This window comes from Mastigoproctus giganteus, chromosome 9, assembly GCF_048544385.1.
Source record: "Mastigoproctus giganteus isolate SK-2022 chromosome 9, ASM4854438v1, whole genome shotgun sequence".
NCBI lineage: Eukaryota > Metazoa > Arthropoda > Arachnida > Uropygi > Thelyphonidae > Mastigoproctus > Mastigoproctus giganteus.
In genome coordinates, this window is record NC_143583.1 from 72454941 (window position 1) to 72479440 (window position 24500).

Below are 24500 nucleotides of genomic sequence, written 5' to 3' on the forward strand. Positions count from 1 at the left end.
GACCGAAAATCGAATCTGTGCTGCACGACATCGTATTGCATGCGGGTTCTCGACCGCCCAGATATGGTCGTTATGCGTGTTGAAAATTCCTTCCCTTGTGAAGGATGCCTCATCGGAAAACAACACTTCAGCGGGAAAAAGGGGATTTGTAGCACATTTTCCAAGGTACCACTGTGCGAAAGCAATACGAGGTGCATAATCCTCCGGTTGCTGTGTCTGGACACGCTGCACGTGAAACGGATGCATGTCTTGTTCTAGGAGAATCCTCCAGACGCTGCAATGGGAAACCCCGACTGCGTTTGCTAGACTTCGTGTACTCGTTCTTGGATTCCCCTGTACATGCTGCAGCACATTCTGTTCGACGGCTGGAGTCCGTGCTGTTCTTACCCTGTCCCTGTCAGCTCTTTCAAATGAACCTCTCTCAGCTAACCTCTGGTGCAGTCTTGCAAAGAAATTATGACTGGGAATACGCCTCGTCGGATATCGTTGCGCGTACAAACCCTGTGCGGCTGGCCCACTACAATTTGCAGACCCGTACGCCAAATGCATATCGGCTAACTCTGCGTTCGTGTAATCATCCATCCTACTAACTTGGCGTTCTTGTTCAAGAAATTCGAAATTCGCCTGGAGTATTCCAGAATGTTCGGATGTCCATGCGTCGGAGATGTGAGGCGTGCATTGTAGCCCGTGGAAGAAACTTCGAACACTTACTTTAATCCATGTACCTTTTGCTTCTTTTCATGTATTATTAAAACGATTTCTCACTTACGGTCTCTTTTCTTTATGGTGCTTCTGTGTACAACACCGCTTCAGGAAAGCATTTCCAACCCCACATTGCTATATGATTTCGAGTTGTCAGGATGTACCCTACCCCTCTTAGAAGTTCTGAAACGTTTAACTGAAACACCCTGTATACCTTGCGGAGAAGATTAAAAAGTTCTCAGGAATGATAGTTGGAATTTCAAGAGCGGACTGAGGTCTTTCAAGAAAAAAAACTACTTGTATATTATATAGCAGTGTTCTTACCTATTGTTATATATGCAGCAGGAGCCTGGTTTTATAGAGCTGAAATAGTAAGATTTGCAAACAAGTTACAAACGATACAAAGATCAACATTAATTATTGTCAATCGTGCTTGTGTTTCTGCAGGGCTGTGTTTCTAAATTCTATCCTGGGGGAGAAGAGAACCTTTTGGCCACCTGAGAAACTTTTCAGAAATTAAAGAATTTGCTACGAAACTGTTTAAAAGATCACTGTGTCACGTTTATGATGGTTTGGACACATGAAGAGAGAGAATGAAATCGAACAGAATAACAAGAAGAATGTTTGAGATGAAAATGGAAAATAAGAGGCCGAGAGGAGGAGGACCCCGGAAAAGATGGAGAAATCAGATTAAGAAAGATGTGGAAAGAAGGGAATTGAGTGTGGAGAGAATGACAGAAGATAAGATTTGGGAAGATAGAAAAAGATGGAAGGCTTTGATTCACCTGACCCGATCCTAGGTTGGAACAGCGAGGAAGATACAGACTGCTTAAAAGAAGAAGACGCATGGTTGCTTGAGATTCTGAGAGTAACAATTAGTTTCCAGTATTTTTTTTTTCATATGTATATATTTTTTAATACATGTTTATTTTTATACATATTTTCATTGTTTGTATTTTTATTTTTTGTATATGTGTTCATTTATTATTTTTATATAGGTTTTGTATACTTTTACCTTTTTGTAATTTTTTATATATATTGTTTTTTTTTTACACCACCGGAACTTTTTCCCCTCCTCTGGAGTGGGCCCCAAAGAAATATGTGGCTCACCTTTTGGCAATATCAGGTGAATCAGAGTCTCGAATTGAGACAGGTCCACCTTCCCGTGGTGTGGACGAGTACCCAGACTCATTTCTCCAGGTCACTGATGCTTCTGGGTAGCCAATTGTCCAGAACAACAACAACAGAACGCACACAATATTCACGAACCTACACTATTCACATATCTGGCCCTTTTTCAGTGGTACTATTCTTCACAGAGATACGAAGCAGAGTTGAACTGACGTTCTAGGAGCCGTCCCTCATGAAAACACTTGTTTACATGCGGAATTTGGTCTGTTTGAGAAAAGCAAGTTTTGTCAAATAAGAAATAAGTATAATAAACTATTAATGGAATTTTGTATCAATGACCATCGATATGCTATTATGTAAAGTGTGAACATCCTTTTGGCGAATTCTTTTTAATTTATTTAGATTTTAATTAATATCTCTTACTCTTGATCACACTCAAGTTCGCGATCAAAGAAATGAATTAAATATAATTAAAAGCTTTTCTAATTTTTGATTGCTTAAAATGGTATTATTGAAGCTAATATGATAACCAATCTGAAACAGTATGCAACTGACCTCTCCCTCCACTATTAAACGGATTTTGACAAGATCCATTCAATAGCAGAGAAAAGTGACGTCCTCTGGGCCTAGCGGCTGAGAGTGGTTATAATCGCTGTCCTTTCGCCCTGTATGGAGAAGACAGGTTCGAATTCCTTTAGAAAAGAAGGGAAGAATTTTCATGGGCTTCTTCACTTGGCGAGAAAAGTAATCAGTCTCAGGCGATGTATGCATGGTTATTGGAAATTCCGGTTTTTCATCCAGCAAAGGATCAAACGGACATACTGACACCCGATGGACTGAGTTGTCTATACACAAATCGAATCAACCCAGTCGTCTTTTAAAACCACGTGAGCGGAATTATTTTTGACGTCCTAGTATCCTTGCACGAAAATAAGCTCTATCGACACTGTACACAGGTGCAAAAGTTACAGGCAGTGGTCTACAGGAAGGTTCATGGAATGCTGTCTAAGGAAGTGGTTCTTCTACTGGGCAATGCACATCCCTATGTTATGAGCTATCGAAAAACCGCAGCAATTTCAAACGTGGAATGCTATTTCACCAAGCATAAAGCTCAGATTGGGGTCGGAACTGTATGCTGGGTGAGTTAAATTTCCTGTTCAACGCTCTTAAAAGGTATTTTGGAGGTCAGCTTTTACATGTGATGATGGGGAGCCACAGCTATTAAAAACTGGCTGAAATCGAACAGTTTTCAATTACTCAGATGGTTCTATAAAGAATCTCGGCGATCATGGCAGAAAATAAGATATTACTATAAAGGGATCATTTCAGAAGTTGTCTATGTGGGATAGACAAGCAGTCAACAGAAATAATAGATACCAACATCTAAAGGGAGTTAACTCGCGCAAACCATAACAGAAACTCTCTGAAATTCTCTTTTTAAGCAATAAGTTTTAAATATATAAATAAATTGCGGTTTCTTAATGATCTCAACTTTCGTTAAATTAACTTTGTAGTTTTGGAAATATGGTCTTAATTGGTAAAAGAAAAATATAGTCGTATTTTAAAATGAACTTCTTATTACATATTATAAGTTGTTCATAACATCTAATCAGAACTTATTCCTTTTTCAGGGTTCCGTACAAATGGCTCGTCTTTTCACAGGCACCCTTCGTTCTCGTCCGTGGCATTGCATCAGAGGCAAGCCTTCCTTATCAGGTGTGTAATGAATTAGATCAGTGCAGGCGAAAACTTTAGCCAACTAAAGAACATGACACTCTGCCGCTTCCTTCTTCCATCCGCTGCTACTACTGCATTAACTAACTAACAAGCCAGACTGAAGCAAATCTTTGTGTGTGCGTGTCTCTCTCTCTCTATCTCTCCTTTTGTCTTTCTGCCACTCTGTGGAGTACAATTAACCACGCGTCTGTCTAAAGTCAGTGTTCGCAAACAGCAAATCCAGATTAATGATAAAGGAATATCTCTAAGTGCGCTGCCATCTAACTCAGACGGTGCTGTACTTGAATAAACTTGGAAATTAGAATCTGACACTCTCCTATTTCCTCTCCTCTCTGCTTAACTACATAACTGGGGCTGCCTTTACAAAGACTGTAGTAATGTGGACGAAAAATTAAGCTTTGAAAGTGCGCCATTGGCAACTGAATTTTTTTTCATATTCTTCCCTATTGCCCATTCCCTCTTCCTGTCCCAAGAAACTAATACTCAGTTGGCTTTTGTTTTTCTAATGAGGAAAAATAAATTGTGGAACAATTGGTATAGAACAATATTATTATGATATTGAGAGAGGACACCAAAGTAATTCAAATTTAGCATATTGTAATAACGATACAACTATTGGTTATGAATTGTTAGTAATAAAACGTTTTTAATGGTGGCATTTCTCTTTTTTATTCAAATACCACCTTGAGGACAGAAAGGTAAGTCACAGATCCTAAAATAATTAACTGAATTTAATTTTTGATGCTTTTTCATGCTTTCGTTTTATGAAGATAGTTTTCAGTAATAAATGAAATATTCAACAGTATTATTTTATAATGGTTTCTTAGGGCCCCATCATGCTTCTCCCATATGTAATATCCCTTTGGTATTTAAAAACGGCTTCTTAAAATTAGGTGTACTACAACTACTTGTATAGATCGCTTTTAATAATTGCATTACGTGATCAGAAAACTCATTACATTTTGTTTCACTTAAAATAATTACCGTTGCTGAGTGTAGAAATAAGATTTTTGATGGTATTCTTCCAATTGCAAACGGTGTACTCTCATGAGCTTAATGATTATAATATTCGATTTATTAGCCTCTGTATGTTACAGCAATTAGCCAAAACCGACCAGTACGACTGTGAAACGGGAAATCAATTTTCCTAATTTTGTAAAAAACTATATCGTAATACCTGTAAAATTGAGCTTAAAGTTCACCGCAATGATATTAAGAACAAATGTATACAGAAGTTCATCCTCATAAACATCTGCCCACTAAAATTTTGTTTTGCAGTTTGCAAAACAAATTTTAATGCGCAGAGAGATACGAATTTTGATGTGAATCACCAGAACTTGTTAACATTGCATTCAGTTTTAAAGGAGTCTCAATTCCACTTGTTATCCTGGTTAGTGAGCACGTCTGTGTAGGAAGAGAGAGAGAGAGAGAGAGAGAGAGAGAGAGAGAGAGAGAGAGAGAGAGAGAGTCAAGAAGGTTTTAAGCACAACTAAAGTATTATCGAGGTGATCCACTTATCTAGATGAACGATCGATTTGTCCCATCATCTTTTTAGCTAAAGATTTTATATTCTCAAAGTTAATTTGTTTACTAGAATGATTTTTAAACTTCTTATCTTTGTGGATATAAATGTGGTTTCTTTGTTTGTTTGTTTGTTTTGACATGAAAGCAACATAGTCTTTGTGGCGTCAGTGTGTTTCGTGTATAAAACCCGAGTTTCCGCAATGGAAAGCCGCTCAACTGCCGTTTTAGACCGATTAACTCGGACACGATGTGAAAAAGCCCATAAAATTAATTCAGTTTCAATAAGATCCGAAACCAGGCCTTCTCTACATGGTGTGGAAGTACGGAAATTATAACACATTGTTTCTCCCACAGAGCTTTCTAAGCCAAAGAATAACCCGTTTTCTATTTCAACTACTGTATACATGAATTCAGATTTAATTTCTAGAGCTTTTTTGGAGTAACAGTTGACCACGAAGAGGATGGATCTACGCATAAAAATATGGAAAGTTGATATTCTTAAATAAATAAATGCTACTATAGTATGGATGAGCGGTACTGATATCTAGCCAAGGTTTCGTCTAAGTACATGGTTTTGTACAGGATTTGTACTGGTTGCATTTGATGATGGTCTAAATTTTGAACAACTGCAGAAGCGGAATATCTTAACAGTCTGTTTGCCGGGAGCATTTGTATTCTGATCGATCTTCTGTGTGTCCTACCCTGGCATTTTCTCATTGACTAAGAGGCAAAAATATTCAGGCTTACGTTCTTCGAAAAAGAAGGCTTTTCTTTTTCTCTTTTCCTCTATTCCTCTCTTTTTCTAATCCGCCACATCTGGATTTTTGCCCTCTTTCTAGGACGAATCGTTCGCCCTCGGAAGAGAGTAAAAAAAAGGTAAGAAAACTAGAAGGTAATCCGCTTTCTCCTTTTCTTAACAAAGTATTTTCAATGAGAAAGAGAGAATATCTTTATTGCAAACGTTCGATTTAACATACCCAAATTAACTGTATTAAAAAGTAATATGCAGCTTTAACTTTGGTTTCCATTTGCACTTCATGATACAGTCAAATAATGGCGAAGGTGATTCACAATATGAAATATTATAATGATACTGTTTATGCAAACTTTGTTTTCTTGCATTCATATAGCTACCTAAATGGATGTTATGCACTATTTTTGTAGTACATAAGTAGTTATATAACCAGATAGGTGATTTTAAAGATTATTTAAAATTGAACTCACAGTGAGTCAAGAAAATACAATATTTTTAGCAAAAGTAATGATATATCAACAAATAAGCATATACTTTTCAAACTGTTGTTAAGCACTTTCCCACTAAATACATCTACAATCTATATGCCAAGAGAAAAGGAGTTTAGCGAATTAACGTGGACTGTAGTTGGATGTCGTAGCATTACTTAGCATACGATGGATTTGGAAGCTTATATTCATTTCAAGAAATTTGTCTTCAGTATCGAAAGCAAATTGAAGGGAAATTTGAGCATCAACGAAGAACACTGCGTTTTCTGATAATAAGAAAACTTCAAACAGTTGTAGTTGTTGGTGATGGTTTCCAGATAAACCATGCGCAAAATTTCCAAAGAGTTACCAAACCAGAAGATAGTTTCTAAATGAACTTAGAGCATTGCATCAGCAGAAACTCCAAGAATGAGCTGCGGCAGATTTTGGTGAAATGGAAAAAGTCAGGTGTAGTGTCAACTCGGCAAACATTTTGGAAAGGACAGCACCATCTTGTCAAGCACAGTGGTGAGAGTGCTGGTCTGGGCTTGCTTTTCGTAGTAAGATTTTGGATCAATAGTCTTTTTGAATGGTACATTGCGGAAGGAACGGTATTGTAAAAAAAATTCTCGTAGCTCGCAGGCCCTAACATTTTTAAACAAGGCATTGACCCTGTTGCCAAGCTCGGCGTGTGGCATCTGTTTCCGCTTAGAGTGAGTGTAAATTCGAACCTCTGGAACTAATTGGAAAGATGATTAAAGCTCTTCTGGAGACCAACTCCACTTGCCAGTAAAAAAACAAGTTCTGCCATAGAAATATTTCGGTCGACACATGTCAAAAAATAGCGGGAAACGTTCCATGGAGACTATGAGCCAAAAGGTCAAAGTGAGGTTTTATTATTTAAAATATGATCATGTCATTTCTCTTAGTACTCCTAGTACGGATAATAACATTACACGGAAATTAGCTTTATACTACTCCTGTAAATATGTTAAATATAAAGTTTGGATGAGTTACAACTGTTTATCCTAAATTTAAATTGTTTATTGTCACCTCAAGAATGTTTTTCTGACTATTTTGAAATCGATTTTATGTATCTGTGAGATGATATGATAAAAAGAAGGAAAACTTGGAGGAAACCTCCTTGCTTCGTAGAAAATGCAACAATCTCTCTCTTTCTCTGCCTGTTGAACACATACATTGGGGGAGACAGGGAGAGAGAGAATTAATCAGAAAATGACGAATGGCGGCAAATATAAATAAAAGAGAGTGGCTCACTCTAGAGTTAAGAGGAAAAGTTTTTGCGTCAAACACGTTTTGCTTACTATACTAGAAAATTCACCTCCCTCATGGGGGAAATAACGATGATTTATGAGGGGATGTGATCACAGTGAAGTAGCACTAAAGCTGTGTGAACTGCTGCGAAGCTAAAGTATGTGAGGTTATCAAGTAGACTGCATAAAAATTTCGTTTGCCTTTCCGTGTTAGTGGCATCTGGTGTATTAAAGCACTTTCAAATGGAAATGAAAGTGTTTTCTGTATTGGCTGCACTCCGATCTCTTTCTCACTGCTTTTTTACCTTCCAGTACTTCTCACTGTGGAATTAACAGAGTAGAAAAGTTATATATATATATATATATATATACAGTGAGAAAACCGACAGGGGAGAACTGTGTGAAAACGCGCTGTGACATTTAAAACAAAATGATTAAAGCAGGCAGAAAAATGCAGGAGTGAGAAACACGCTTAAATCTTTAGAAACAAGCATATAGAATCCCCAAGTTTTGTTAGTCAGGAAATCGGACATTTTTGATTCTTGAGAAAAAGTCGACGCGATAAAATATTCAATAATATTTTTTTTTTTTTTTTTTTTTGAGTTTCACCATACTGGTGTTTCTGTGAGTAGCGGCATTTAATGACACTGCAGATAGGTCATCTACCCTGGTCCCGTACCACTGGCACAAATTATAGAAAGAGGAACGGGAAAAACGAGCCCGGTGAGGCTGTTCGCCCCTGGGGGCCCATGCTGGCTCTCGGCGTTCCTGACTGCGAGTACGGCAGTACGACTTGAGGGGCCCCGTGAGCAATTAATGCTGACCACAAAAGCCCTTCTGAGTTTGTCATCCCTGGTCTAATCCAAATTTCAAAGCATGGTTCAGCGAATTTCATGTTGTGATTTTTGCTGTGTAGGTTTATTCACCGTACACCTTTTATTTATTTATTTATTTACTGCTTGAAGTACGCTGCGTCTCCCTCACATCCTGATAATCGCTTTGAGTAATTTCCAAATTATTCTGGAATTATAAAACACTTCTTTATGAAAATGTTTTCATCTTTCGAAATATATTTTTGAAGAAAACTTGATCAAAATACCGTCTGTATAGCTATATAACGCTCTGGTGATAAAAAGTATCCTTATGACACCAGTCGCCTCACTTATGTGATAATACTCTTGTGATGATGTCTTCGTGACATCATCAGCCTCCATTATGTGAGGCCTGTGGTGTATAGTGTCATCAGAACAGCATTAAAGAGTTCGCTGAAGAAGTGGTACAGAAAGCACCACGAAACGTCTGAGAATAATCTGTAATTCTTTAAGAAATTAAAGGCAGATTACACTCCACGCAGGTTTAAGTTCTCATTATTTCAACAATTTCCAGATTGTTCTAACACACATCCAGGTTCATCAAACTTTCATACCAAATTAAAATAGTTTCGGAAAGGAATATTACTACATTTAAAACCTCTGTGATCATTTCTTTGCATCCGAATGATGATTTCGAACTCAAAAAAGAATAAACGTCTTTGCCCTCTTCTTTATTACGTCATTTTAACAACTTTAATAAACGCTCTTTTCACTACAGTAATAAATAACTGTAAAAGAAAAAAAAAATGCCCTCTCATATATAAAAATAAATCTATTTACTATCAATTTTAACACGTAAAATAAAATGCTTTTCAGTAAAAAAAAATGCCCAGGCAAGCTAGTAAGCAAGCAAATAAGTATTAATTTATGATATAAATGTGTTTCGTTCTGTGGCCGCTAGGTGTAGCACGATCAGTTTAGGCAAACAAATTTGTTAATAAAAGCGATAGTCTTCTTTCACGTGAGTTTATTATACTTTGAAAGGCAACAATTCGAACTGCTTGTAGCTAGATGATAAATGTCAAGGGAACAAAATAACAGACAATTTTCATCTAACCACCGAGCGCATTTTTATTATTTATCATAAATAATGCACTCAGGAAGGCTAAAGAAAACATTATGGTTGTTGCGAAGTAACGAAGTCTACAAAGGAGAAACTTTAAATATTAATGTTGGTATTAGTATGAATACGAATGGTAAATAATGTAACTGAAAAGCTAGTTGAACGATTTAGATGTTTAAAAGTGCACTGCAGCGAAAATGGATGTCAGTTCGTGGAAAGTGTCGATTAATATGTTTATTAAACATATGTTTAATAAACATATTTTCATATGTTTAATAAAATATGTTTATTAAACATATTTTCTGTTTATACACCGGAAAAACCAGATAAGGTCAGAGTAATTTACAAGATAGAGAATACGTACAAGAATGGCCATATTTTTAGCAGCCAAGTAGGCATGTACTACTGTATTCCCGGCGAAATTATTAATATTACTAAGAAGCATAATATTTAAAACATAAAAAAATCAAATATAAATGGATAAACCAATTAAGAAAGGAAAAAGTAGATTAAGAGAGTCTATTCGCTAGGAGAAACTCTCTTCGACTAATGAGCGACTTGGTTGGTCGAAGAGAATTCACCAAAGGAACACACCAGCCTTCTAATAAGATGGCATATACCGTTATGAGGCCTCTCTCTCTCTCTCTCTCTCAGTTTTGAAGCAAGACAAAATCTTGGAAATGAGCAACTAATCTTCATAGTGTAATGTCTTGGAAATTCATGATGAAGGTGCAGTCGTTCTAGGGTAAGAATGTGACCATGAAATGGAAGTTTGCCGTTATCTTTGAAATATGGCAAAGGATTTATCCAGTCAGCTTTAGATTTACTACAAAGTTTAAGGCTTTTCTAGACTGCAATAGCTTTTTCTCTGAGTAACGAAAATCATTATTAATGCAGCATATACGGTACTATAAGTGAAACTCGATGAAATCCTTAAGAAGCATTTTGGTGGTCTGTCTCGTTGCTAGGAGACTTCTCGCAAACAAATTTCTTTAAAGAGAGAGTAGTACGATGTGAAGCGACTGTCTTTTATGGCATTACCACCATTCCAGTATTCCAGATCGACCTGGTTCGTGATAAATTAAGGAACCAATTTGCTGCTACCGTCAGGTGTACTGAGAGAACGAAATCCCCCCTCATGAAACCGTTTCCGGATTCTTCATAGCTTACCTCAGCTTTCTTCATATCGATTGATTCAAGTCGAACACAAGTGTTGCGTGCAAGTCCGTCTGTAATGCGTTTTCCTCTATGACCTATGGCTCAAAGGAAAGGCGAAAGGAGACAGGAGTAATTAAACTTCTCACTTCAACAGCCTCTCTTTCCCCTTCCCTCTTTATGTCTATATTATTGACTAAAGCATTGTCCATCTGCGAAAGCGTGATTATGGCAAACAAAATTCGATCAAATATTTTCCTTAATTTAAGGCATTTGACTTTGCCTGTGCGAACTTCACTCAGAGAGAAAGAGATGAGTCTCATTACCAAGTTCAGGAGGAGAAGCGAAGAGTGATGCACAACGGTCACGCAAAAGGAGAAACACGGTAAATAATCAAATAAAGGAATGAACAAGATAAGATTGGGTCACCTGCTGTTCTGCTGAAATCAATCCTTTGCTTCCACATTCTGCTAACGCCGATTGACGTAAGAAAGGCCACAGACAGTGACCTACGACAATTCTCCAAGCAAGAGTAATTCGTTTATTTTCTTTTATACAAACATGTTCATATAATTCGGTTATAGGTGGCACTGCGTTCTATCAAACTACCGATTCCATTTTATAATCATTATTTATACTGATTAAAATCAATGAAGACTGCATTTTACACTAGCATCAATATGATACTGCTAATTCAAAAAAAGGATTCAATTATAAAGAAAATGGATTTTTTCCCTCATCTCTCCAAAGCTCATTTTAAAAGGCTGTAAACTGCCTGTTAGTTTAAACAAAGATCTCTTCTGATAACAAATGAAAGGCGTCTTGTACTTCTCCAAATGCGCGATATCTCCATTTCCTTCATAATCCTCAAGAGACTTGAGGCAGATTGTGAGGTGTTTGAGTTAACAACATCCATATACTTCCTTACATCATTAAGCCTTACGTCTTAACGCGAACAACCAGCCTAGGGTATTTCTCTAATGACACGCTTGCTTCAACCTGAAGGAATTTCGATCAATGAATGAAGAACATTTCTCTTGCTTTACCGTGGACGAATTGCCAAGAGGAATCCTGTAAAGGATATGGCACAGCTCAACCTTTATCCAGCCGCTAATCCCACAGGTCATTTGGCGAGTCACGTTTGCCATCTTTCTTGACTATAATCTTTACGAAACACTGGAAATGTGTTGCAGGCGATAGCGAAGCATACAAGTGCTTAAACTCGAAGATTGCTCATCTTAGAAATGTCTTGAGTTACAATTTCTTTCGCGCAGTAATTTAATCAATACTTCAGCACTTTGAAACACCCAGTTTTTAAGTCGTAGGAAACTTGTTCGTTTAGTCAAATTTAGAGGTATTTATTTATAAATAAATTTAGATTGTTCTGTTGGTTAAATTATTTTCGTCAGCTTCCACGTGCGCCATGTACGAGATGAGGCCATGAAGGTACAGAGGTTTTATTGTGAATCTTCTATAGATTTGGGCGTCCCACTTACGCAGAGTGTTTTTTACTATAAATGAATTAGTCTACAGATATCTAGCCAAGTGGTGGCGTATTTTTGTGCAGTAAAAACCAGTAATGATTTTTAGAATAAATGAACGATATTAAAGTTTTCACGAAGTTGGAGAAATGTGTTAAGGAATTCAACAGACTAGCCGGACAATTTTTTTTTTTCAGATGAGATTATGGGTAGAGAGAATTTAGTTTAAAAGGGAGATGTAAATGAATTATCATTAGGATATTCCTTTTAAACCTTAGCATGAAGCGAAGGTCCAACTTTACACTCAAGGCTGATGAAAATGTTCAAAAGGGAGAGAAATTTTTCTTTAAATAGTGAACTAACTTGTACTTTAAATCCTAAAGAATTAAACTGGGTTACAGAAACAACATTTTTGAAAGTAGAAAATTGAACTAGATTGAATGGAATGATTATCATACATGATAATGAATGGTGCTTTCTATAAGACAAACAACACATCACTCTATTTTACCACCTAACAGATCCCTTCTATTTTAACAGCACTCTATTTTACAATAAAACTTCAATGAAAAAAAAAGACTGATTGAGCGTTGGTGATACACCATAGAACTCTGATTTCATTCAATTTTGTAGAATTCGCTACTCCAATTTCGATGTACTGTAGTCGTCGTGATGTTTGTTTGGGTGACAAACCTTTGGTGGAAGCAGACATATCCAATTTCACCCCTCCCCCAAAAAAAACCTAATTGATGAATACAATACGGCAAGTGTCCGTTCTTGCATTTTCTTGCGCTCCTGCTAAGAAATGTTTTTGTTGTGGTAGGGTTTTAGGAGCATCAGCAACTAAGGTCATATTGCTCCGTGTATACTGTTTGTAAATTGCGTGTGTTCTATGGTCGATTTTCTGTTTGCTGTACGAAAAACCCAACTTTCCGGGAGAAAAAGCCACGTTAACTTAGCCTGAGACCGACTAACTCAGACGTTGTGAAAAAGGCCCATAAAAATTTCTCACGTCATCAACGGGACTCAAACTCAAGTCTTTTCCACCCGGTGTGGGGAGGACGGCGATTCTACCAATTGCTACTCACGAGGGCGCTAACAAGTTTTAAATTTATGGTTCACGCATAAATTTAAAACAATACGTAATTTACAGACAAAATATGTTTCCCCATGAAGGGAAAGCATATTGTGCCTGTAAATTGTGTGGTGAGATTCAAACACAGTTATACGGTTCGGAATTAGCGTCAATGCAGTGGAGTTGCTAACTGAAAATCTCCGATGTACAATATTTAAATGTCAGTCGGTGGTCCAGTGGCTAGTTGTACAGTCACAACCAAGGAGGTTTTAGGTTCAAGCCCTGCTGCCTCCATGGTAGTAACTGCTCACACTCTCACGAAAAATACGCTGCCCATTGTGAATTGTCATGCCATAAATTCTGGCTGCCATTAATACATGATTCAGTATATATGCAGTCACTGAATATGTAAACTCTTACATATCCACTGACAGTTACATGAGCTGGCTTAAATCACGTTTGCATTCCATTAATTTATGAACTGTAGTTTCGTCCCCGTCTACTGTGGTTTGCTAATCCTAGTGAATTGTAGGCAACTAATCCAATTTGAAGGATGCTAGCAGGCTTATGAAACGGTGCTGGACTTATACTAGATAAACAATGGTGAGAAAATTACAGACTGTTAAGTTCAATTAACTAAGCCTTGTTATATAAGAATTACCTTAATTAAGTTAACTGATCGTAAAGATAAATTTATATAATACTCTGAATTATAGAAAATAATTTTGTTTTACGTATTATTTTCATTTCAAAATTTTTGTTCAAAAGGAAACACGCCTTTTGGTGATGTTGCTCATTTAATGGGCAATTCTCGCTAACCGAACTCGCTAAGTATATTCGAAATTCTTGTACTCGCAAGATAAACTATATGATATATCGTCGTAGGGCCTTCACCGCCATTAAATTTACGGCCAACTTTTGCCAGCGATTGTAAATTTGCTGGAAACAGCCCAAAGAGTCATTCCATAGCGCTGTATTAGTGCCTTGGTTGTAGCAGCTTATATTTACTCCTCTTGCATCGAATCAGCACAAAAGTGTGAAATTTTACCGACAGCTATCATTACCACACTCGAAAAGCAAAATGTGTGTCACCTTTCCCACTTGAACGTGCTTATGACTATCAGCAACTTGTCAACTTCTGAACGTACCAGAACTTCAATATTAATTCCAGATAAACATGGCGTGACATATTTCACGTTCTACCACCTCCGGAAGATTTATTAAGCGTTATAATTCGTGGAACTTTCTGACTTGTTGTAAAACTTTTTATCTTCTACTCCTTCACGATTATGAACATTTCTGTCAGCGTTTGTAAACTTGGGAAACAGTCCAAGAAGTAACTTTGTGCCACTGTTCTTAACGCTTTTTCCACACGGTAAAACCAGGTGCACATATTCTTGTATTTCTGTAAACCCTTTTAAGAGAGAAAAGGGCAATGTTTGTGGCGAATGTGATGTCAACTATTTTCTAGGCCTGACGATAACTATTTTAAGTTAAGCTTCTCAGTTATAACAAGAGTTCTTTCCACAAAAAAAGCAAATAATCCTAAAAAAAACCTCTGCTTTTGTACTCTGCTTCTCAGCGAACCTAGGCTTTGCTCATGAAAGCTTTTTAACTCCTCGCACCACCTGGAATAGAGATCGAGATACGCTGTAAGTTTGCCACATTCCACTTCATAAGTAAATTCCTTCGCTGTCCAAATAACAAAAGGGGAGAAGAAAAAAAAAGGTTTCGCGTTATCTTCTTACTATTTCTTGATTGCTGGTTATCAGCGTCTTGTCTAGCAATGCGGCGCAAATGCCGGTCTCGTTAGCAAAGAGCTTGCTCCTCATCATTTAGGAATAAACTTCCTTATTTAACATGGAGCATTGAAGAAAAGGATGGAGTATAATTACAGGCCACCGCAGCGTTTTTTGCCTCTCATCTACGTGTTTGCCTCCGACACCAGGGGGAAAACGTCGTAATGTCGGCCTGCTGAAGCGGTAAACTCAAGCATTAAGTGTCGTAAAGGAAGGCAAAGCCGTCGGGAGCTGACGCGAGTAATATGAGGGAGGAAATGAAGAACTTTACCGCCCATGACAACCTTATAATGCCTTCTGCCATTTGTTAGCTGGTCCTAAATCATTCTGTCTCCTCCCTAACAATGCATAGTATTAAATGTGCTAAAGAAAGAGTTTCTCGAAAACTTTACAAAGATTTTTCTCTTGCTCTTCCCCCTCTCCCAGTCTTTCTCCTCGTTTACGGTTAATTTACTACGTCATACAAATATGCAAACAATAAATTTTCTGTTTAGGCGATAAACTAAACCGATGACCCTTTCGTGATAACTTTTTTCTTTGGAGGAAGGGCAATTTTTTGGTACTTTTCCAAGGCATGAATTTAACAAAAAAAAAAAAACTGCTTAGTTAAGTGTAAAATTTCCCTTTTTTTTTCGTTTTTATTTTTAGTTAGAAAACAGCAAAAGTTTTCCTGATTGATCATCGTGGTATAACGTTTATTTCTAAATAAAAGTTCCTTCGGAAAAGATGGTTCACATCCATTATTTAAAGATGGAGCTTATCTGCTCTTTAATCACATAAATTCACTTGAAATATTATTCTCCTTCTCAATGGACAATTGGCACACACCGCTCTAACCGAGGCTCTGCATTTCGATTGAATATAAACATCAATTTGCATCTCCAGCTGTCCCCTTTCCTCAACTTCTCTCTCTTATGTGGGTGCTGTTTATTTCTAGGGCAACTAGTAAACTTTTTTTACAAACTTTGCCCCCTCTGCTCCAATAAATGGACGAAAAAACCCTGAAATTCCGTTGCGTAATACATCATGGAGTTCCATAAATATAATTCGATCCCATGTAACAAAATAATAATAATAACAACATTTAATTACAGAAGTACCTCAAAAATCCATAAGACATAATTTTTAAAAATCCCGAACTTCTTGAATATTCTTTGAAAGTAGTCAACCGTACCAGTACAGAAGGAAAATACTGCCGGACTTATAAAAAGCACCACAGATGCGAAATTTATGCATTATGTTCCTTTACTAATTTCAAAACACAAATTTCTTTGTTTTGTATATAATCCTTGACTTGTTACTATGTATTTGCAATGATCCTTCATTTTGCGAGAAATGTACTGTGCTAGTTCACAGTACAGTACTCGATAGAAGCGAAAAACAAAAGAAGAAGAAAACGTAATCTATATTATGTTTGCAAATTGAGTTTTTTCTCGGGTCTGTTGCCTGTTTTGCTAGATGAAAATCCCAGTTTCCGGGAGGAAACATTTCTCTCCTCTCCTGAAACCAACTAACTCGGCTCCGGAGCGGAAAAAACCCATAAAAGTTCCTAATTTCATTAACAGAATTCAAACCCGGGCCTTTTTTTTATTATAATCACGTTGATTATAATCACTCTGCTACCAGAGAAGATTGAGAGCACACTAATACGTATTTAGTTTTTAAGGCAATTCGATTGCTGAAATCATATCGCACTATTTATACCTCATATTTAAAAACTGTTGGACAATCACCACACCCATACTGGGGATTTATAAGGATGCAAATTATAAGGATTAATGCTAATGTATTATCAAATAAAAATAGCTAATTACCCCTGAATACATACGCTGTGTGCAAAACCTTAAAAAAAAACAGAACCGAAATTTTCAAAAATCTGGAATGTTCTGTGCCTCCAAGGATGCCGGATTTATGAAGTTTGGCTGTACTAAAGGGCATTACGTGAAGGTTTAAAATTGATTTTAATAAGGAGACGCTACCCTCGGTGAACGTTTCGTTCACCGAGAATAGCGAACAAGCACATTTTGTTCACCGAGTTAAAAATGTATTAAGCTTAATAATTTTTATACATGGCGACAATACAAACACGTATACCCAGTCCTCTCAATTATTAATATGTAATCTAAGGTATCGCGAAAATATAGTTACTGCCACATCACTGCAGAAACATAGTTGCTACTGTAGCAGCAACATGTTTTTGCAGAGATACAGCAACAACCAAATTTTTTCGATGATGTAGATTACATCTTAAAAGTTTATAGTCTACTTTTTGACCCAAAGACCCAAATTTCGGGTTTCCAAAGTGAACCCGAAATGCATCCTTTGTAAGCTTAATAGTTTGAGTAGTTTATTAAACATATGTACCTTCACATGTATAATCACTAAACTAATTTTCATCACCGGGCTTGGAATGGACCTGAGCGTACTGGAACGCCATTTCACTTTGTTAAACACATTGACAATATCATATACACACTTGATCATTAAAAATACACACACTGACCAAAACACGAACATTTATTCAGTATTGAATCGAGTCGCCTTTCTTTTGAATAACGGCAAGTGTGCGGTGCTGTATGGATTCTGTAAGGCGTTTTGGCTAATTGTAACCATTTTTTTCAGCAAAATATGGCATAGCCGCAAAGAAGTTGAAGGGAGAGGACTCAGTTTCTGAACAGCTCTCTCTCCAGTATATCCTACACATTATCAATAGGATTGAGACCAGGTGAACGTGGAGACTAAGGAAGATGGTGTAAATCCGTGACATGTTCTCCGAACCATTCTTGCACGAATCTGGAACGATGCGCTGTTGCATTGTCATCTATAAAGTGGTCATCACCCTCGCGATAAAAATGTAACATTGATCTGATATAAAGTTCAGGTACTCTGTGGATGACATTCGACCTTCCACCGGTATCAATGGACCCAGTGCGTACCAACAAAAACTTCTCCATTCCAAGATACCATCTCCAGATGATTGGGTTGCCTTAACAAGGCAAGCAGGGTCCATCGCTTCGTGAGTTTCTAGCCGCACTCTGCATACCATCAGGCCCGTCACCACCAAATACGGAGGATGCGGAAAGGTCAGGGGATGACCACCGCATATCCCGGAGCAATATGGCCTTAGTTGCTAATGCTCTTAAAAACCAAATAACAACAACAACAGCATACCATCAGTACAAAACAAAGTGTATCGTGATTCCTCTGACCACATGACTTTCTTCCATTGTTCCACTGTCGTCATTGGACATTGTTTCAGTGTCAGTTAAAATAACAGGCACACTGCAAGCAGATTTTTCTGTTTTTATCTGAAAGAAGTGGCTTCTGAATTGGCAGGCAGGCGACTGCCGATACCCAATTTCTTCAATTCCCTGCGCATGAACGGGGTTCAAGCAGGGCAATTCTGGGCTTGCTTGGTTGAATTAAGATGTCATTTTCTGCACCCTGGATGTTCTATTTTTCCTTGCAGTACTCCCACAGTACGACGACTTCGCTCTTGAAGTATTGCTTTTCTGCCACATTTCCGCCTTTGGGATGTGGAAGAACCGCTCGCTTTCGAGTCATTAAAAACCTTTGAGATGGATTCTTTTGAGAAACCAGTTATATCTTTTGTTTCTTGAATCGTGGCTCCTGCTAAACTTGCGCTGCACGGTAAGACCTTTTCAAAGTCTGATTGATTAAACATTTTCCCCAATCTCTTAGAAGGTGTTCGTGATATGAAAAAAAAAGAATTACAAAAAAAGAACATTCTGGATTTATTTCTGGATCTTTATTTATTAAAATTATCTATACTTTGAGACGGTATTAATCAAGTAAGAAAACATGTTTAGACTCACATGTCATGCGGTCTAAACATGACATGTGAGTTCCTGATAGGATGGCTCCCCTTAATTTAACTCTATGAAAAACTGAAGTTTAATTTAACTTATAAAAATTATCTACCCTTCTGAAAATTTGTGTAAAACATTCAATGTATTCATTTAAAGTCAACGCAACTTCGAAGGTCCTTTTTCCTTTCAGCATGAATTTATGTCTCATAAAAATGGTGTGTATGGAAACTATCCTCCACGGCCATCTGTTTAACACAGCCACGAGCATGCTGTTTCAAGTCTGAAATTACCCTGCTGTAATGATAAAAAATACAGTTTGTTCCAAAGAGTAGCGTACTTAATGTATGATGGCAAACTTCCAAGCAATAAATACACAATATAGGAGTGAAATATAGCGTAGTTTTAAAACACCCCTGCGTTTTCATTACTAAAATAACAAGAAAGCAATACTGATTACAGAGGATTTAAATCTATCAGGAATATGCTAAAATAACAGGCAGAAATCTCAATCTCCCTAATTCTAAACTTGAAGGATACAAAAATTGATTTCTTCGAATTAAAACGAATTCCATTTTCTGTTTTTGACACTAAAATATCAATTTCTTTCGATATTACTGTATTCGCCGTATTTTAAATTGAGAACCCGAATATGAAACTGTTCTTGAACAGTATTGGTTAGTTGTTTAAAAACAGCACAGAGGCAACCAAGACGATGAGGCATTACAAATTAACGTGTTTCAGTAATGAGGGTAAGTAATGTAATCGAAGAACCTTTTTCTCCTCCCACTAGCCCTCCTTTTTTTTTCAGATTTTCCCTTTAATTGCAGAGTTGTTCTGATGTTTAGGAGCTACCCCATATAAGATATGTAAAATTTTCTGCAATAATCAGCTTAACATTTTATTGCTGATTGCCTGTTTGCAATATTTCTTGTTACTGAAGTAGTTTCCCCAGTTTACGCAGACACCCACACAGACTGTTCATCACAATCAACTATTCGACCTACGACTAAATAAATACATCTGTCTCAGAACTGTAAGAAAGTTGCACTTTAATAAAGGGACTTTTAAATAACAAGATTAAAGATACGCTAAATGTAGAGAAAAATTGTGAGTTTTATTGAAATTAAAGCATATATTATAAACTTACATTAAGTATGATAAAATAATGTAATGAGACGCTATCCAGCTACTTAGCAATTCTATCAGACTTTGACGAAGTTTCCATTTACGGTCTGATAATCTCCCCAGTTACTATTTCTAACACAATGTAACCTACTCCCAGTATCGATTGCCTCATTTCATTTGCCTTATTTTATTCGCTCTATAAGTCCGCCCTCGTAGGTAGCACAGTTGGTACAATGGCCGTCCTCCTCACATCGGGTGGAAAAGACCTGAGTTCGAGTCCGGTCGTACGACGAGAGGAATTTTTATGGACCTTTTTCACAACGTGGCTGAATTAGTTGTTTCAGGCAAGGGTAGCATGGTTTTTTCTCCCGGAAACTCGGGTTTTTCCTCCAGAAAACAGAAAATCCAACCTCAGAAAGTACGCAATTTACAGACAGTATACACGGAACAATATGGCCTTGGTCGCTGATGCTCCTAAAACCCTATTAAAACAACAACATCTTTATTATAATTCCTTTTATTTTAAAGGTGACACTTGGACATATATCCGCTCTATATTCCTTGTCAAAGACTTCCTAATCTGAAATCCTTTGGTCAAAATCTCTTTACCTCGTTATGCTGAATTCATTTGTCTCCATAGTTCACTCTTCTCGAAATATCACCCAGAACATTTTTGACTTTCTCTCTTATAAACCAAACTTTTTTCAATCTAATTACCCAATAGTGAAGTAATTTTCCTCGATGATGCTGACGTCTTCAACTACAGATGGGTTAAATTTCCTCCTCGTACAGATTCCATCCCCCTTTGGTAGATATTTTGTGTTTTTTGTCTTAGAGCCAAAGTAGTTAAAGCTAAGACACCACGTATTACATGGTCAGTTTCTTGGATGGAAAACCCTTTCGTGTTCTGATTTCACCATATATAAAAAAATCGCAATAAGTGGCCTAGGACGAGTTCACATCGCTCAGGCGGAACAAATCAATCATTAATTCTTAAGATGTAGTCTGTCCTCTCATGTCAGGAGCTTACTCATTCAAAGTTCAGAACGAATTGAGTTCAGCATAATCTCCAGCATGATGGAGAGGAGGCCAATATAGAAGCGAGTGACTATATGTACGATTTCAAGGAAATTTGTCCAAGTCTATTCTAAGGTTCCGAAACAGGATTACTGGAAACATGTACAGGAATGAACAGATCGAAGCGCTTTAAGGCGATTCTTGATTAGATGAAGATTTATTTTGAGTAAAAATTTTTTTTTAAGTAAAAGCATTTTGAGTAGAAGAATTTTAAGTTAGTACCCAAAACGTTGCTCAGAATTCTGTCGATAACGGTTCAAAGAGCAAAGCAGCTATTTTTGTATGTTGCTTTTGTAGTTGATGGTGACTGTGGTGTTACCAGGAAACTGAAATTCCACACGCACTCTCTGCTATTGTCGCTCAACTATGTAACCTACTCCCAGTGGAAATCCTTTAGCTAAGTAAGCATAGGGCGGTGACCTACATCATAATCCTATTATTGTTGTTGCAAGATCATTGCACACTAATGAAAATTTTTCGGATGGCTAGTGAAAGAAGAAATATGAATATAAAATTGTACCAGGACAAATTAATCATCCAAAGACTTTTGTTTGTTTGTTTAAAGGTTTTATGGCGCATCAGCATCTGTGACTTTAATGCGCCAAGTCAAGCATCCAAAGACACTTCAACAGGATAGAGAAGAGTAACCCGAGTCAGATGGGTTCGAAGTATTTGATATTAGTCAAATCTTGACTTGTTCATTCTCAGACTTCGACATTGGAAACATTTCTACACGTTTTACGTACAGAAGTGGTATTCGTACAGATTCCTATATGAGTGTAGTCTATAAGCTCACACCAAATATTTTTCTGTTCCCTGCATGCTCCTGATTATTTTCCCTTCAAATTAGAGATGTAAGAGTAAACGTCAAAAAAGTTAAATTCGGAATATAATCTGTGAGACTACACGTTATCTTTTACGTATAGTTTCACTTCATAAGCTGTAGAATTATAACGTACAAAGAGTTTTAATTAGCACAATCCTCTGTCCAAGTCTCCAGGAACTGAGGATAGTTTTATTACATGAAAAATTCCTCAGTCCAATATTTCTCGCGCTACTTTATGGTTCTAATTAATTGGCCAGGAAGTGTATATATTTCACGTTATGGTAACATCAACAGTTATGTTAACGTGCATATATAGCACATATACAGCAATACAATAACATACAAAGAATTTATACAGAAGTCATGCCGAATGAAACTTAAATAAGATTCAGAAAAACAATCGATATTTTCATATTTTTATTTGAAAACCAAATTATGGTTTCTGCTGTGGTTTGTTAATTGGGCAAAGGAGTTTCTTAGAAAGTGCAATTCTCCCGTGCGAAGAGAGGGGTAATTGCGACAATATTAATTCTTCACTCCAGTCTGCGAGGACAGAAAAAAAAAACAGGCTGTTTGTTATTATTTTGTGAAAATAATTAAAAATTTCAACGGAGTATGATAAATGTAAGTGACATTTTAGCTGCTCTCCTCTTCCTACCATTATTAAGTTGCGTCTGTTGAGAGAAAACTAATTTTGTCCGTAAAATTTGCACGACTTGTGCGCTGATGAGGTAAATTAATAAATTTTGATATAATGAATGATCATGATGGATAAGGATAATTAATATCCCATAAATTATCACTCGCAACAGCGAACCTTCCCACAGAAATTCAAGCAACCTCTTGGCTCATTATTCTCAGCTATGGGTCTGTTGTTTGCGCGAAACCGGTGTTACAGGAAGCTCTGAATATTGAAGGGCAGAAGGTACTTTTGTGTAAAAATATTCAGGGCACATTAGCGGTGATCACGTGACTATGGGGATTAAGGGGGCGGGAGGGGGGAAGTGGTTCTCTTTAACACAATATTTGAAAGAGTATTACGAACTAAATATCTTCTCCACCTTTGCATCTTATTTACGTTAGCGTCTTTGGAGATGGATGCTCTTCATATTTCCCTAATGTGTTGCACAGCCAAACTCGGCTGTCGTTGACCTCGACGTTGCTCTCAGCCCGTTTCGTTCTGTTTTACTGACATTGACAAATCTTCCTATTTTTCAAAGCAGCCAAGTCTGACTTTGCTTTGCTTAGAGAATGTTACGATCAATATCCATAGAAATGTACTTTGCCCATGCAGTCTAAGTCTGTGTAAACAAATGAGCACAAAATAAAACTGACAGATTTTAGCGAGAGTGGGGTAGTCACAGTTGGAACGCTGGGACTGTATTTCACAGGGCTGACAAGTGGGACGTAAAGTTGAGATGCGTTGGTACCGTTCCTTTGCAGATACATCAACTATTCCTTGGTCCACCGAACACACGCTCTAGGATTCTTCTGTTAGGAAACATTTGCTGGGGTAATTCATAATTCAAAAACGTATCTCTTAGCAACTGAACGGTGCGAAGGGTTGTGTTTAAACCAATCCATTCCATCAGTAAACCGAGATATATTTGAATCAACTTCGACATATTCATAACGAATTATTTATCAGACAATGCGTTGTTTCTCCCCTCTCTATCATACTCCAGTTCTTTTATTTAAAATTTTTTCGTGAGTCGAGATCGAGCGCACTTTCTACATTTTTGACCCATATTTGTTTCTTAATCTAATGCTTACCTGCGGATCTCTCATTATTACTAATTTTTATTAATAATAATTATTTGAGTAGCCAGTCAGCTCTGCCAAATAATGGCTACGAAAAAAGTAACCCCTACGTAATAGACTTAAAGCGATTTCAAGGCTAACCTCAGAGAAGTCCATTTTACAAGATTGGACAAAATTCAGGACATATCTAAGAACAGAATCCCAGATATCAGTGTCCATCAGAACTAATCTCACTTGCCCTAATTACTCCTCTACACTGATTCGTTTTAATTCCTCCATGACAGTATACTGGGTTCACAATTGTCACTCATTTTCTGGGTATATATTCCATTAAGAATGTATTTATTTATAATATGTTGCGGCTCAGCAGGACAGATCCAGAGTGTAACAGGTGTAGACGTCATACTAGATAAAGCTAAATGAAGTAAGTATGACAGTCTATGTACCATAGAAAATAATATATTTCTCATTTCCGATTAGAAACTGTAAGAATTCACAAAGGCCTCTTCTATTGAAGCTGTAGTAAACCTATTCCAGAGAGATCAGAGTTGTTCCAGGTTCTTCAGCCTACGTAATGTGCAATTAATTTGCAATGTTCAAATGAAAACAAAAAAGTGCGCCATTATAGTCAAGGATGCATTTGACATGGGGCAATTGCAATGCTGAATTGAAATGCCTGAATGCTGCAATTGTTATCTGCTTTCGCTGTGTGTACCCTGCAGCCGCACAATTCAAAAGTAGAATTGTGTTTGAAGAGCCATACAAAATGGCGACGAGAGCAGCTATACAATTTTTAATGCAGATGGGATGAAACTCCTTGGGATTCATAGTAGGAAAATTAGTGTTT

The 24500-nt window shown here is 37.2% G+C and overlaps 1 protein-coding gene across 3 annotated transcripts in view; it reads left to right on the forward strand.

The window, feature by feature from the left end:
* The window catches only part of LOC150080448 (kielin/chordin-like protein), a 1054752-nt gene that overhangs the window by 58202 nt on the left and 972050 nt on the right, over positions 1-24500 (forward strand). For all 3 annotated transcript variants that reach the window (XR_016547392.1, XM_090381408.1, XM_090381409.1), the window contains exon 3: positions 3465-3549. Coding sequence is in view for 2 of the 3 variants with exons in the window: in XM_090381408.1 (XP_090237534.1) it covers positions 3465-3549 (85 nt within the window). In the remaining variant the exon portion in view is untranslated. The remainder of the gene's footprint in view (positions 1-3464; positions 3550-24500) is intronic.